The following is a 13,483-nucleotide window of genomic DNA, read 5'->3' on the forward strand; positions in this document are numbered from 1 at the left end:
GCAGGGCAGCAGGATCAGCCCTGCCCCCTGTGCATTGGCCTGACCCCCTACCATAGGCACTGGGGACTAACCACCCAGAACCCACGTGCACGAGCCTGCAGATGGCTCTGCCCTCCCCGTATGCAAATACTACCGCTTTGCTAAAGGGAGCATTTCGCGCCACAGAATTAGGCCCTTACAGTACCACAAACTCCACTGCAGGAAAAAAATACTAGAAGATGCCTTCGGCCCCCTCTTTGCATTCCCTAGAGCCCTATGCTGCTCTCTGCACAGGGGGCAGGCTGTCTATTGCACGGGGGAGCAGTACGGGGTCCCCTCCTAGAGGGGTGCTGCCTGCACCTTCCAGGACTCAGGCTCCAACGCGGGAAAGGTGCCCCCAGTCCCCGCCCCCCTGACAGTCCCGAGCTGGTTTGGCGCGAGCTTGCAGCCTCCTCCCGACCTTCCCAGTCCAGCGCACGCTACCTGGATCGCACCCGGCTACCCGACTATGACTAGCCGTTACAAGACCCGCTTGCGCCCTGCAGCTGGTAGCATGGATCCCTTCGGCATGCGAGTGAGTGGCGGATGGGGGCCCAGGGCTGAACGCGCGCTGGAGGAAGGGGGGTGTGTGCAATGAATTGTAGGCTGTGGAGGACTGGGGTGTGTGTGTGTGTGCAGTGAACTGTAGGCACTGAAGGAAGGAGAATGAGCGGGGCAGAAGGTGCGGTGAGTTGCACCCGCCGGAGGAGGGGGGCTGAGCGGGGCAGAGGGTGCGGTGAGTTGCACACACCGGAGGAGGGGGGCTGAGCTGGGCAGAGGGTGCAGTGAGTTGCAGGCGCCGGAGGAAGGGGGCAGAGGGTGCAGGCGCCGGAGGAAGGGGACAGATGGTGCAGTGAGTTGCAGGCGCCGGAGGAAGGGGGCAGAGGGTGCAGTGAGTTGCAGGCGCCGGAGGAAGGGGGCAGAGGGTGCAGGCGCCGGAGGAAGGGGGCAGAGGGTGCAGTGAGTTGCAGGCGCCGGAGGAAGGGGGCAGATGGTGCAGTGAGTTGCACGCGCCGGAGGAAGGGGGCTGAATGAGGTGTGGGGGGATGCAGTTAGTCGCACACGTTGGCGGATGAGGGCTGAGCAGGACGGGCTGGCTGCAGGCGCTCAGGAGGGGCGGGAGGTGCAGTGAGTTGCAGACTCTGGAGGAAGGGGGCTGAGCAGGGCGGGGTGCAGGGGGCTGAGCAGGGCGGGGTGCAGGAAGCTGTAGGGGGAAGTGGGGTTGGCTGCGGGCGCCGGCTGGATGTGGCGGCCGGCGATTGAGCTTTCGCTGGGGTGGCGGCCCAGCAATTCCCGCCCCCCTCCCCACCACAAACACACGTGGCGCCGTGGAAACACGCCGCGACACCCTGTTTTGCGGGGGTGGAGGATGCAGCTCTCCGGCCCGGCTGTCCCTGCAGGTGGGGGCCGTGGCGGCGGCGGCGGCGCTCCGACAGCGGAGCCTCCGGGGCAGTTTGCGCCATGGGTCCGCCTGGACCCTTCCAAACTCGCGTCGATGGCCCAGCCGCACGAGGGACCCTCCGGGAAAGGTGGAGGTGGCAGGCAGCCCTGCCGCGTGTCCCGGCCGGCACGCTGAGCCTGTGGCCCGCATGTCTGCCCCCGCGCCCCGCCCTGTGCTGCCTCCAGGCTCGGCGGCGCCCGCTCCAGCTCGCCTCCCCGTGCCGCCAGGCTCTGCTCTCCGCTTCTGCCCCAGCCGCTCAGCCCTGCTGCTCGGCCGGCCCGTGGCGATCTCTGCCCTTCAGGGGTTGCTGCCTGGGGTCCCTGAGATTTGCGAAATGCAAACAAGGTCTTTAGGCTCTCTCCCCATCTAAACAAGGGTGCAGGGATGCAAAGCCGCGGCCTTCCCAGTGTCTGGGGTGGGGGAGAGCTTTCCAGGCTAAAGCCCTGCGGATTGCTCACTGGAGGAGAGCTCAGTGTCCCCAGTTCCCCACTGTGTTGGGAAGAAATACCTCCAGGTTAAAAACTGTTCTTTATAAAGTCTCTCCGTGTCTACTGGATTTGTTTTGCACTGGTGTGGCTTCCCTGGTCTTGCTCTGCATCTTGGTGCAGTGTGTGCCACTTGTGGTTTATAACAGTGTAATTAACCACATTGCTGTCAAACAAGCCCTCACTACTGTGAGATGGTTAAAACAAAAAGGATTTACAGTGAAGATGGTCAGGTTCACTTCCCTTTCCCATAGCACTGCAGCCACTACCATGTTGGGGTGACCTGGTTGACACTCAGTAGGGTTCCATCTTGTGGTGTAAACGGGACCTAATTGATCTGTCTGCAAAGTGTGCTTCAGGCACCATTTGGGGAGACAGTTGAAACTCAGGTCCCTTCAAACAAAATAGTGTGTTGATAGTTGTGGACTTTTCAGGCTGTCCTATGCTTATCTAGTGCAGTGTCTGCTCTGCACCACAGAGAGTGTAATGTAGGTTTTTATTGGAATGCTGCTGGTCTTTTAAAAAAAAAAAATCTTGTCCTTGGGGTTTTGTAAAAGGTTCACATCTGAGGCCATGGCTACACTGGCGCTTTACAGCGCTGCAACTTTCTCGCTCAGGGGTGTGAAAAAACACCCCCCCTGAGCACAGCAAGTTACAGCGCTGTAAAGCACCAGTGTAAACAGTGCCCCAGCACTGGGAGCGCAGCTTACAGTGTAATCCCCACGGGGAGGTGGAGTACCTGCAGCGCTGGGAGAGCTCTGTCCCAGTGCTGGCGCCGCGACCACACTCGCACTTCAAAGCGCTCCCGCGGCAACGCTGTACAGCTGCAAGTGTAGCCATACCGTGACTGGATACTGAGCTGATACCTACTTTGCTTTGTCTCTGCAAACCTACCTTTACTGAAAGACAATAGGGTCTCTAAAGAGTGGGGTTTTGGTGGGAGTGCAAAATGTCTAATTGGGGTGGAAGCATACCACATTGGAGGATGATTAATAGAGTAAAAACGACCAGAAGTACTTGTGGCACCTTAGAGGCTAACAAATTTAGTAGTCTCTAAGATGCTACAAGTACTCCTCATTGTTTTTGCTGATACATACTGACACGGCTACCGCTGTGAAACCTGATTCCTCCTTCCTGTCCTTGGTAGTCCATCGATCCGATGATGACAAATCTGTGCAGATCATCTATTATTGGTCTCATAGTGTGCCCTCTGATGACTATACAAGCCTATTCTAGAGGTGCACATTTTGCTGCAGATGGTGCATGGGAAGTTCGCGGTCAGTGGGTTGTGCGCTGCTGGTGTCTGTGATGTCGTTCGCGTGCCTCTTGTAGATGCCGGCAGTGGTCTTCCTCAAAGGCGATGCAGGTATCTCTGACTGTTGCACGCCACTTTGTTCTGTCGCTGGCGGTGTCCTCAAGGTCCCTAGGTTTGATACTGCTGTACAACCTGATTAATAGAGTGTTAAAGGAAGAAGTTTTAGGCTGGTTTACACCTAAAATTTGGGTTGACTACCTATGTCCCTCAGGGATGAGAGAGATGTTGTTAAAGTGACCTAAACTCCAGTGTAGATACTGCTAGATTGACAGAAGAATTATTCCACTGATCACTTTTTGGTGGGGGGGGGGGGATTAATTACAAAGTGATGGAAACCCCCCTTCCGTTGCTGTACCACATGTTTACACTACAGTGTTGTGCCATAGCTGTGCTGCTGTAGCGTGGACGTAGCCTTACCTTCTCCATTGATAGGATTAGAAAAATAGTAGCTATGATCCAGGTGGAAGCAAATAGCTGTATCTAATTGTAAGGAAAGAGAGAGATTGGTCTACATGTTGGTGCAAATTTCAAACTCACAACTGGGGGTGGTGGTAATAGTTTCTACAGTTCTGTTTGAAATTAGATTACTGTCTCATGGCTCAGGCAAGAGTATGCAATATCCAGCATGTGCAGAGAGCACATATCTTTAAACCTCTGTGTTGCTACATTTTAAAGAGATTTCTTAAATATTTTGGGCTCAATGAGGTTGGCCTATGAATTTCTAGTAGCCATAAGAGTTCTTTCAGCTTGGCATGAGCCACATCAATCACTGGTCACCGTGCAGTAACTGTTGTGTGGTGTAGTGTGTGTAAATATTGGTAGAGATATGGGTCTCCATTTACAACTCAAAATCTTGAACCATATTTACTGAGGATATGTGAGGTTCCCAGGAAAAGGATAAATTTAAAGGCCACCAAAAGATAAGACATTACAACCCGATGATGGTACCTAATGAAATAATAAGCCATTGTCCCTAAAGAAGCAGTTCTGGTGTTCCTTTTCTGGGGTTTTTTATGCTTTAAAGAAATTTAGTTGATTAGTATTTGATTTCAGAAATTAAACTACAAGCTAAAATGGTGATTTTTAAGATTCAACATAAAGTAAAACTTGAAGGACTTTAAAAAGAAGGGATGTGACTTATTTTGGTGTGATTTTTCGCAAAAGCTATTTTGTCAGAAGAAGAAGAAACATTTATAATATCCAAGGATAAATCACTTACGTGAGTGATCAGAAATGCATTAGAGCAGAAACTACTTGGTTTTAATTTGAGAGCTCTACTCTTGTCTCTTTTCAGTGCTGATGTTGTACTGAATGGATACAAGTGTACTGCACATCTGAAAATACAGCCACATTAGGCTTTATAAACACACACTTAAAAGCTAGTGTACTGTAGTATATTTCACATTTTAATAGTATTGTCATCCTCCCCTTGCAGCAAGCAGACCTTTCAGGAAAGAAGAACTTCATAGCATTCAGAAATATGAAGTTGATCCCCATGGAAACGTCATCATCTGATGATAGTTGTGACAGTTTTGGTTCTGATAATTTTGCAAACACCGTGAGTATAGTACATGAATAAACAGAACTGAATGTGCTGTGTTGATGTCCCAAATGCTTCATGTATGATTTAAAACTGCTTGCTTTGCTTACATTTCTATACAGTAGCTATGAATCTACAGTATGCACTATAATTTCATTTCACTTTTTGCTTGTGCTTCTAGGTAGTAATTGTTAGAGGCAGATTAGCTATTTATTCTATTCTTTGAAATGTTGCTTAAACTAACATGCCTGATGATTTGCCATAACAGCTCTGCAACCATTTGTAAATCCCTGAACCATTTGGTTTTCTTTGTTACAATAGCTATTCTCTTGTAGTGCACTTGTAAATGTGATTTGCTGTCTGCCTGGTTGATGAAAAATCGGGTCTTTTTTAAAAAAAAGTGTTTTTATTCTTTTTACAGAAACGAAAGTTTAGGTCAGATATCACAGAAGAACTGGCTAAAATTTTTTGTGAGGACTCGGATGATGATTCGTTCTGTGGTTTTTCAGAAAGTGAGATTCAAAATGTATTGGTGAGATACGGAAATTAACTCACTAGTTTTGAAGTTGAAGTAATTACTAATTACTGAAATGTTACTAATTACTGAAATGTTACAGCCTCTAGGACACTTGCCAGATAACTTTTCTTAATTTTAAAATCGCTAGTACAGATTGAAACATTGTTAATTGGCCATCATTTGCAGGAATCTGTGAGCTAGCATGACATGATACAGGTCTTCATGGCACTTGTGCAGCATAACAGGAAACAGTACAGGAAATTCTACACATTGTAGGCAATGTAGAAATAGCAATAGATAGTAGAATTTCCCTCCTTCTACCTTTAATCAACTGCAAAACATTATAGCAGGCTTATGGCTTAAAAATAGCCCAAAGTAAATATTGAGCATTGTAGAGAGCAATATATTCATAGTGCATGTAACATGGGTTATTGGAGTATAATGTCAAGGGATGTCCAGAGAAAAGAGTAGGTGCTCTTCTTGTGGAAAGAGTACACATCTAGGTTATATAATAAATAGTAGAAAGAGAACTAACAGTGACAAAGCAGGCACAGATATTCAAGAAAAGGGCAGGGACAAGCAATAACAGCATGAAAATTGGTGAGCAAGAACCACATATCAAGCTTAATACAAAATTATAGAAAATGGGATTGTCATTTTGAGCCTTGACAAGTAGAAAAAGAAGTACTAATGGTCCACAGCAGGGTGTCTGTTAGACAGGTAGTCCTAGATGGAAGCAACTTTATTTTGGTTAAAGTAAGATAAGATGTGTCACCAAGTGGATAATTAAGCAAACAAAAAAATAATATAACTGTCTTCATTGGCATCACTGGTAAATTCTCATTACAGTTGTGAACAGCATCAGAATACTAAGCTGATAAAATGCTTGATTTGGAACCGTAATTGTCTCAATGGCTACTTGAGTTGGGGCTGAATTGTCTCACTGGCTAGTCCTGTGAGTAAGTTACAATTTGCTAGTGATCTTGTTTCTGTAGCCATTGAATTCTTTGTAGTTTACAAACTTAGGCCTGACCCTGCACTGAGAACCATGATTGGGAATTTGTACACCCATGTGGACTAACTTGCAGGATTTGGCCCTTAAAGCGTACCAACTCAAAGGACATTTTTCTCTGAAATATTTTTACTAACTAGACTTACGAGTGAAACTAATCTCTATCTTTCTGTGTATTTGAGCACTCTGTAAAACCACAAAACTTGTCAGGGGGTTTCATGGGTAGTAGTGCCCAAAACTTTAAAAAAAAATACCGACCTGGATTTCAGGTTGGTGTCCTTCTTTTAAATAAACTTGTCAAACTAAACCATACAGCAATGCAGTGTCATTCATAAACAACAATATTGGTTTTTGATAGAAATTGGAGCCAGACTCTAAGGAAGATGATTTATGTGCTAAGGAGAAGTTGCAATACAGGAGACGTGAGACACGCTCAATTCCTCTGAAAGTGGCTATGAAGTTTCCAACTCGAAGGTCTAAAAGAGGGAAGAGCGAAATAGCATCACCCCCTGAAATACAACCATCTGCTCTGGATTCTGACTCTGAAGAAAAGGGCCCCAAATTCTTAGAGAAAAGAGCTTTAAATATAAAGGAAAACAAAGCAATGGTAGGTATGCAGGAAAGTTCTTCAATTAATTTTTCTCCTTGACTTGTAATCTCCATGCAGTTCTCTTCTCTTATACAAGTTAACATTAATGGGAGTGATGTGACTGCATTAACAGAAATGTAGAGTCCTGATACTGCACATTCACTGGCACATGAAAAGCCACATACTGAAATAGGTTCTTCAGCAGATATCTCTGTATTCTGAAGCCTTATTCCATGTTTAGGCTGGCAGCCTATTAAGCCTAAGCATCATTTTCAACTCACTTTCAGGCACCAGGATATAAAAATAAGACATAAAAGTAATATTCAAAGAATATGACTGTAATTGTGCTTCTAGGCAATTGCCCTAATCTAATAGCCTGTAATAGCACATAAACTCTTTTTAAAGACAGTATGTTTTTCTTTTTTTCCCTAGCTTGCAAAACTAATGGCTGAATTAAAAAATGTCCCTGGTATTTTCACTGGCGGAAGATCATTGTCAACTACCAGCCCAGTAAGTAGAAATTTCTGTTTGTCTGATACTTCAATCATCTGAGTATATCTACTTTTGATTTAAAAAAACAAAAACCCTTTCAAATAAAAAGCTTAATAGACCAAGTAAATCAAAGTCCAGTTGTTCAGAATTTTATTACTTGTTAAAACAATCCTAGTTGTGCAATTCCCTTTTGATTTGCCGTTCTATAAAAAACGAACAACATATTGAGTCATAGGCACCTGGAAGTGTCCATATCAAAGGCAAATTAAAGCCATAAAACAAAACAAAACCCCTTTCTAAATACGTATTTACACAAATAATGGAGAAAGGTGGGGGGAAGGGCTTAAGGTTCAAAGGTCAGGTCTGAATGTCATCCACAGTTTGAAAGTGCTTGAATCCAGATTCTGGTTTGGGCCCGTCTATATGTTTTAGGGCTGCAATATCAATCTACTTAAGGAGGCAGCATGTCTCAGTGAGTGGGTCACAGGATGGGGAGTCAGGAGTACCTGGATTCAACTCCTGGTGTTACCAATTACTTGCTTGTATGACCTTGGGCATATACTTTTCCCTTGCTGTGCCTCAGTTCCCCATCTGTAAAATGGGGATAAAGACAATATGCCTTTCTAAATAAAACTTGTTGAAAAGTACTATTAAAGTGCAATTTATTTGACTGATTATGAAGGTACTTGGAATTGTACTGAAAATATATGCTTTTCCATAAAACAGACAAACATGTCTAAGCTCATTGAGACTCTCCTATGTTTACATAAGTGAATTGCTGCCTTCTACCTTATATAGGCACTGACTGTTGCTTGGGGCTTTGTATGTTTCTACAGGTTGTTGACTGGCAAAGATGAATTTACCAGCAATGTAGTAATTGTACTCGGTTTTCCATACTAGAAACAACGTTATTTTGTTTTTGTTTGCCTTTAGGGGCAAAGGGCTTTGTTTAACTAATTTTTTCTTCCAGCGACCAAAACGGGCTCCAAGAAGCTCGTTTCCCCAAAACGCTTTAAGGAGGAATCCAGACCGAATTTCTCGGCCTCACACAAGATCCAGGTCCCTGATTGATGGGCCACCTACTCCTTTACAAGAGGAGGAAGAAGATGACAGGTACAGCTTAGTGAGGAGAAGAAAGCTATCTGATGAATACTCAGAGGTATGTTTAATGTGTTGGCCTTTTCCCCAATTAATTTTCTACTGTAAATTTAAAAAATATAATTCAGGATTGGTTATTCAAATAAGTTCAGCTTAAGCCTGGTTGTTGGTCTCTTTGGCGGAGTTAGCTCTGCATGAGCTTCTGTCTGGTGTTCCAATCCACACTGAAGCTAATGGGAGGTATGGGAAAAAATGGAGTGTGTTGCACAATTACCTTTTTGTTTTATTTTGATTATCAGGATGGAGGAATGGTCACTTTCTCCACTGTAGTAGGAGCTAAAAAAGATCAAATAGCATTTGATTTTTGTTCTGTTACATTTCTAGCACTAAAGCTAGAGACCTGGATTGAGTTTTTCAAAGCATCACATTAACTCAATACTCGTCCGCTAACTCTAGTGGAAGATACACATCTAAATCCCTTAGACTGCTTTGAAATTCTCTGCCCTTGTTTGTGTGGGGTTTCTGCTGGCAGTAATGTTATGACCACAAAATAAAACGTAGATTTTGATTCCATACCCTCCAGCAAGAGATTCGAACTCCCAGGAGAAGTCGCCCTGGTGCTATGGCTCTTCCTCACATAGTGCGTCCAGTGGAAGAAATAACAGAGGAAGAGTTGGATAATATTTGTGAAACTGCCCGAGATAAAGTATATAACCAGGTGATGGTAAGTGTATTGCAAATCAGAGAAATGCAGATTGTGTACGTTAGGCTAGCTTTCTCTTTGTTTGCACCCTCTTTTGGGTTGTCCTTAACAATATCAAGTCTTGGAAGAAGTACTAATGCAAAGACCCAAACCACGTTGCGAGGAATGGGTTGGTTGTTAAATGTGCTGTCTTGTTAACTAAACTACCTCTCTTGGCTTTCTTGTCCTCTGAACACCTGTTTGTTGTTGTAGGGATCCACTTGTCATCAGTGTCGCCAAAAAACTATAGACACAAAAACAAACTGTCGTAACCCAGACTGTGTAGGTGTGCGAGGTCAGTTCTGTGGACCTTGTCTTCGCAATCGATATGGAGAAGACGTCAGGACTGCATTGCTGGATCCAGTAAGATAATTTAATGTGGGCACAGGGTTTATCATGGTTAATATAGCGGGAGTCCTGTTCATGGAGCGATGAATCGTAGTTAATGCTGAAGATAGGATGTTGGTGGGTGAGCTATGTTTTAACGCCTTTTAATACTGCCTTTTAATGCTGTATTGGGAGTTGGGAGAGTCAGGGTCCGGTTTCTTTGCTTCAGAGAACATTTATACACAGCGGCACAGCTCCAACAGATTGCGAATGACTTGTCCCTGAGCAAGGGTTTCACAATTCCTGTGCCATTAAAGTTCCCCTTGCCACTCCTACCTCATGGTACCACGCAGTTCCTGTAGCTACTATGGTAATAACTATCAATTATGGAAGCAGTGCACTAAAGCATGTTCTTGAACTTCAAGCTATTGAATTTGCAAAACAAAGAGGTTTCACTTTTGTCTGGCTTTAGTGCCTGTGTTGTAGGGAAAAGAATGCTGCCTCTCATCCTACAGAAAGCTACAATGCAGGAGTTCAGCCAGCTGCCTTTGACTGAGAGAATTGTCACTATGTTGGATCTGGAAGGGAGAGAGGGGAAAATTGGGGTGCTCCTTATGGCTCCATTGAAAGTACAGAAGATGCCTAGCACATTGGAAAACTTATTCTTTACTCACAAACACTAGCATTTGTTGGCATCTCTTGACAGCATTTGTGCTAGCATGGAATTGTTTTGAGCAAGTGCCAGAGAGGGAAAGGGGTGGGGTGAGGAATCTCTGAGATTTCAGTTTCTTTAAAAGATGTCTTATTTTTTCTTAGAACTGGCGCTGCCCACCTTGTCGTGGAATCTGCAACTGTAGCTTCTGCAGACAGCGGGATGGTCGGTGTGCTACTGGTGTGCTGGTTTATTTGGCCAAGTATCATGGCTATAACAATGTTCATGCTTACTTAAACAGGTAATTGCTATTTTTTTTGCATGGTCAAGTTTTGTGGGTTAGGCGAGGGTCTGAAAGTCAGGAATGGAGAAGTCCTGGCTTTGCCACTGAATTGCTTGGAAGTCGTAGGTAAATCTCTCTATCCTCAGACCTGTCATCTGTGAAATTGATATGATCTCAGAAGGATCTCAGGGGAATTAATTGTTACTACTTACTAATGTGTAAAGTGGGATACAGTGTAAACACTCAGTACTTATTCTGGCAGTGAAGTTTAGTTATTACTTATTCCCACAGCTTCCAAACTGTATCTAAACTGAATGGAAATCAAATTCTTTAATGGATCAATCTGCTTTTCTTGAAACTAAAACTGGTTTCCTCTTTGTATTTTGCAGTCTGAAACGTGAACTTGAAATGGAAGATTGAGGTTGTGATGGGTTGTCAGGGGCATGTGCTCTTTCATCCATGTCAGACTTCATGTGCAGTTAATTGTTCAAACAGCTGAGAGTTTTAATCCCAGGATGATCAGCATTTTCTTTTTTTCAGGTAAAAAGGGACAAAGATTTTCCAGGATAGTAAATAGGTTTTCCACAAATCATGTTGAGTCCTTTAAATATTGTTGGATAGGCTCTTTCTTTCCCCTTCCTGTTCTTACGCAGTCTGGCTAGCATCCACTTTTTTCCTCCCTGGAATGGGAAGTGAGACTTGACTTGGCTGTAAACTGTTAGTGTCTTGTTAACACAGTTGCCCTGGCTGCAGTTTTTATCTACAGTTATTGAAAATGTTAAATGCATTTAAACTATGAATAGCTGTGTTTCTCATGGACCCAAGAGGAAATGTAGATGTTACTCCTTGGCCTGATGAAACTGGTTAACTTCTGTCTCATTAAAATTTTAAGATTATTTCAGGAAGAGTAACAGTAGCAAATAGAAGCTGAAAACTTTTACGCACGGTGATAGAGCTGCTTTAAAATTAACAACGCCAAAATCATCACTAGTCCCTCAAGTTTAAAGAGGAAAAACTTACTTGAGATTGTTAAAACTTCTTTACAATGCGTAGTTTCCAGCATTTGGTTTTATAGAGGGCTCAGACGTGCAAAACAGTGGGGCCAAAAATGCTGCATCAATGAGGAATTAATATAAATGTTTAAGGTTTCCAGAGTGTGACAAAATGGGCAAAAATACAACTGAAAGACTACTTTTGAGTAGTCGAAAATCTTGATGGTCTCTCATGATACCTTCCTTTGTGATGTGAGCCTGGAACACTGCTGAACGCTTCTAGGGCAGCTGCGCTTTTCCTCACTGAACTAGTACTGGTGCAGCTCCACTGCTAATAGCAATGGCGGCGATGATAATGTGGGTTGCCAGCAGTGATGGAAAATGACTGCACCTTGTTTATATTAGTGTTTCCACTATTGCTGCCAATAGCGATGCTGCATCAGTGCAAGGTGAATAGTGAGAGAGTACTGGTATGTAAGTGCGAGACCTCAATTTGGCATACAGGCAGGTCAGTTTGAGAAGCTTATTTAATCAGTCACAAATGAGGTTGCAAGATCAAATGTAATAAATCATGTACTGCTTTTAGAACTTTATGGACAAATGGTCTCTAGCCATTTGGAACTGGAGCCTGAATTTTCATTTATTTTTTAGGAGCCAGTGGTTTCAAAGCCCATCGTTAGGCGGGACCCTGTCTTGTACAAAACACATCTAGCTATGTAGTGCTGCTCAGATTCGGATAACAAAGTCTTTTAAAAAGAAATTAAATGTCCTGATTGATGGGGTATTAAATGAGACTTACAACCCCTTTCCCTAACGGCTAAAGAGTAATAGTCTAGGAGTGCAGATGTAATGGTTGAATATATTTTGGTAGCATTCACACATGCTGTTGCCTGCTTCTGAAAACAGTCTAGCTGTATTGCCACTTAAAGTGGCCTCAGCCTAGCTGTAGAAAGTTATTTTGCATGACATAATTAATGAACTATAAGTATAGCTAAAAGCAAGGACTTAATGTTGAAAAGATCTAGTGTGCTGCATGGATGAGACCATTGTATACTCAAAGCAATGGAAAGAGCACTACATCGGCTGAACCTGTACCGTTAATGACGACTTGGATCTCATTTATAATATTACATTCTATCCCAAGTTGGATTTGTTGAGCCATAGCACTAGATATGGTCTTGGATCTTTCCGCTAGTAGGATATTTTATGCAACAACTTCTTTCTCTAGCGGTTTTTGTCCCTTACCACAATTCAGCACCTCATACTGCAGCCTACTATAGTAAGCTAGAGTGAGAGTCTTCAAAGGCAATTAGGCATCCAACAACTCCCACTGTCATTGTGTATCTCTGAAAATCTCCATCCTCCAAATGTTTTCTTTTAATTATGTCAAAGTTTGAACTGATGTATAGTCTATGGTGGATAACACTCTCATCCTAAATAGAGTGAATATTTCCTTCCTGGTCAAAAATCTAAGGTTGATCTTTTGCATTTCATGAAGAGGGAACTTTGGAATATATGCGTTGTGATAATTCAGATGACCTTCTAATTGCCGTACCTGCCTTTGGGTTGCTAAGCTGTGTAAGTATTTCTGAAAGGTTGGTCCTTAATTCCCACCTTAAACATGTCATGTGAATAAATGCTGTAACTGGGTCATCTGATCTATGAAGTACTTCTGTACAAAATTTTATTTTGATAATAAAAGCTTTGCCAAGAGTTTCTGTCTCTTTTTTGTTAACATTCAGTCTTACTTAGGTTGTCTTGTGTGCACTTGCTTTTTTGTTGTTGGGTTTGCTGGTTGGGTTAATGTTTATGCTAAAGTTTACTGCAGAATTAAAGAAAAATAACAACTAAATACATGCCCCCAAGTACTCATTCTCAAAACAGAACTGCTTCCACTTTCTATAAGAGACCATGTGTAGCTATTGATGTGAGAGCCATTTGATTAGAGAAGTCTTCCTAATTACACATGCAGTGACATTG

At 43.5% G+C, this 13,483-nt stretch overlaps 1 protein-coding gene across 2 annotated transcripts; it reads left to right on the top strand.

Annotated features, from left to right (window-relative positions):
* Nucleotides 1–420: 420 nt before the first annotated feature.
* CDCA7 (cell division cycle associated 7) lies at nucleotides 421–13,216 on the top strand. Of its 2 annotated transcripts, XM_044978331.1 has the most exons (10): nucleotides 421–553; nucleotides 4,695–4,817; nucleotides 5,221–5,331; nucleotides 6,687–6,935; nucleotides 7,350–7,427; nucleotides 8,380–8,568; nucleotides 9,091–9,231; nucleotides 9,463–9,612; nucleotides 10,393–10,529; nucleotides 10,901–13,216. In XM_044978331.1, the coding sequence occupies exons 1-10, from the start codon at nucleotides 488–490 to the stop codon at nucleotides 10,929–10,931; spliced, it is 1,275 nt and encodes a 424-aa protein (XP_044834266.1). In that variant the 5' UTR covers nucleotides 421–487; the 3' UTR covers nucleotides 10,932–13,216. The 2 variants fall into 2 exon arrangements, with proteins under 2 accessions (XP_044834266.1, XP_044834267.1); XM_044978332.1 differs by lacking the exon at nucleotides 5,221–5,331.
* The last annotated feature ends 267 nt before the right edge of the window (nucleotides 13,217–13,483 follow it).

The sequence above is a fragment of the Mauremys mutica genome, chromosome 10, assembly GCF_020497125.1.
Source record: "Mauremys mutica isolate MM-2020 ecotype Southern chromosome 10, ASM2049712v1, whole genome shotgun sequence".
Taxonomy (NCBI): domain Eukaryota; kingdom Metazoa; phylum Chordata; order Testudines; family Geoemydidae; genus Mauremys; species Mauremys mutica.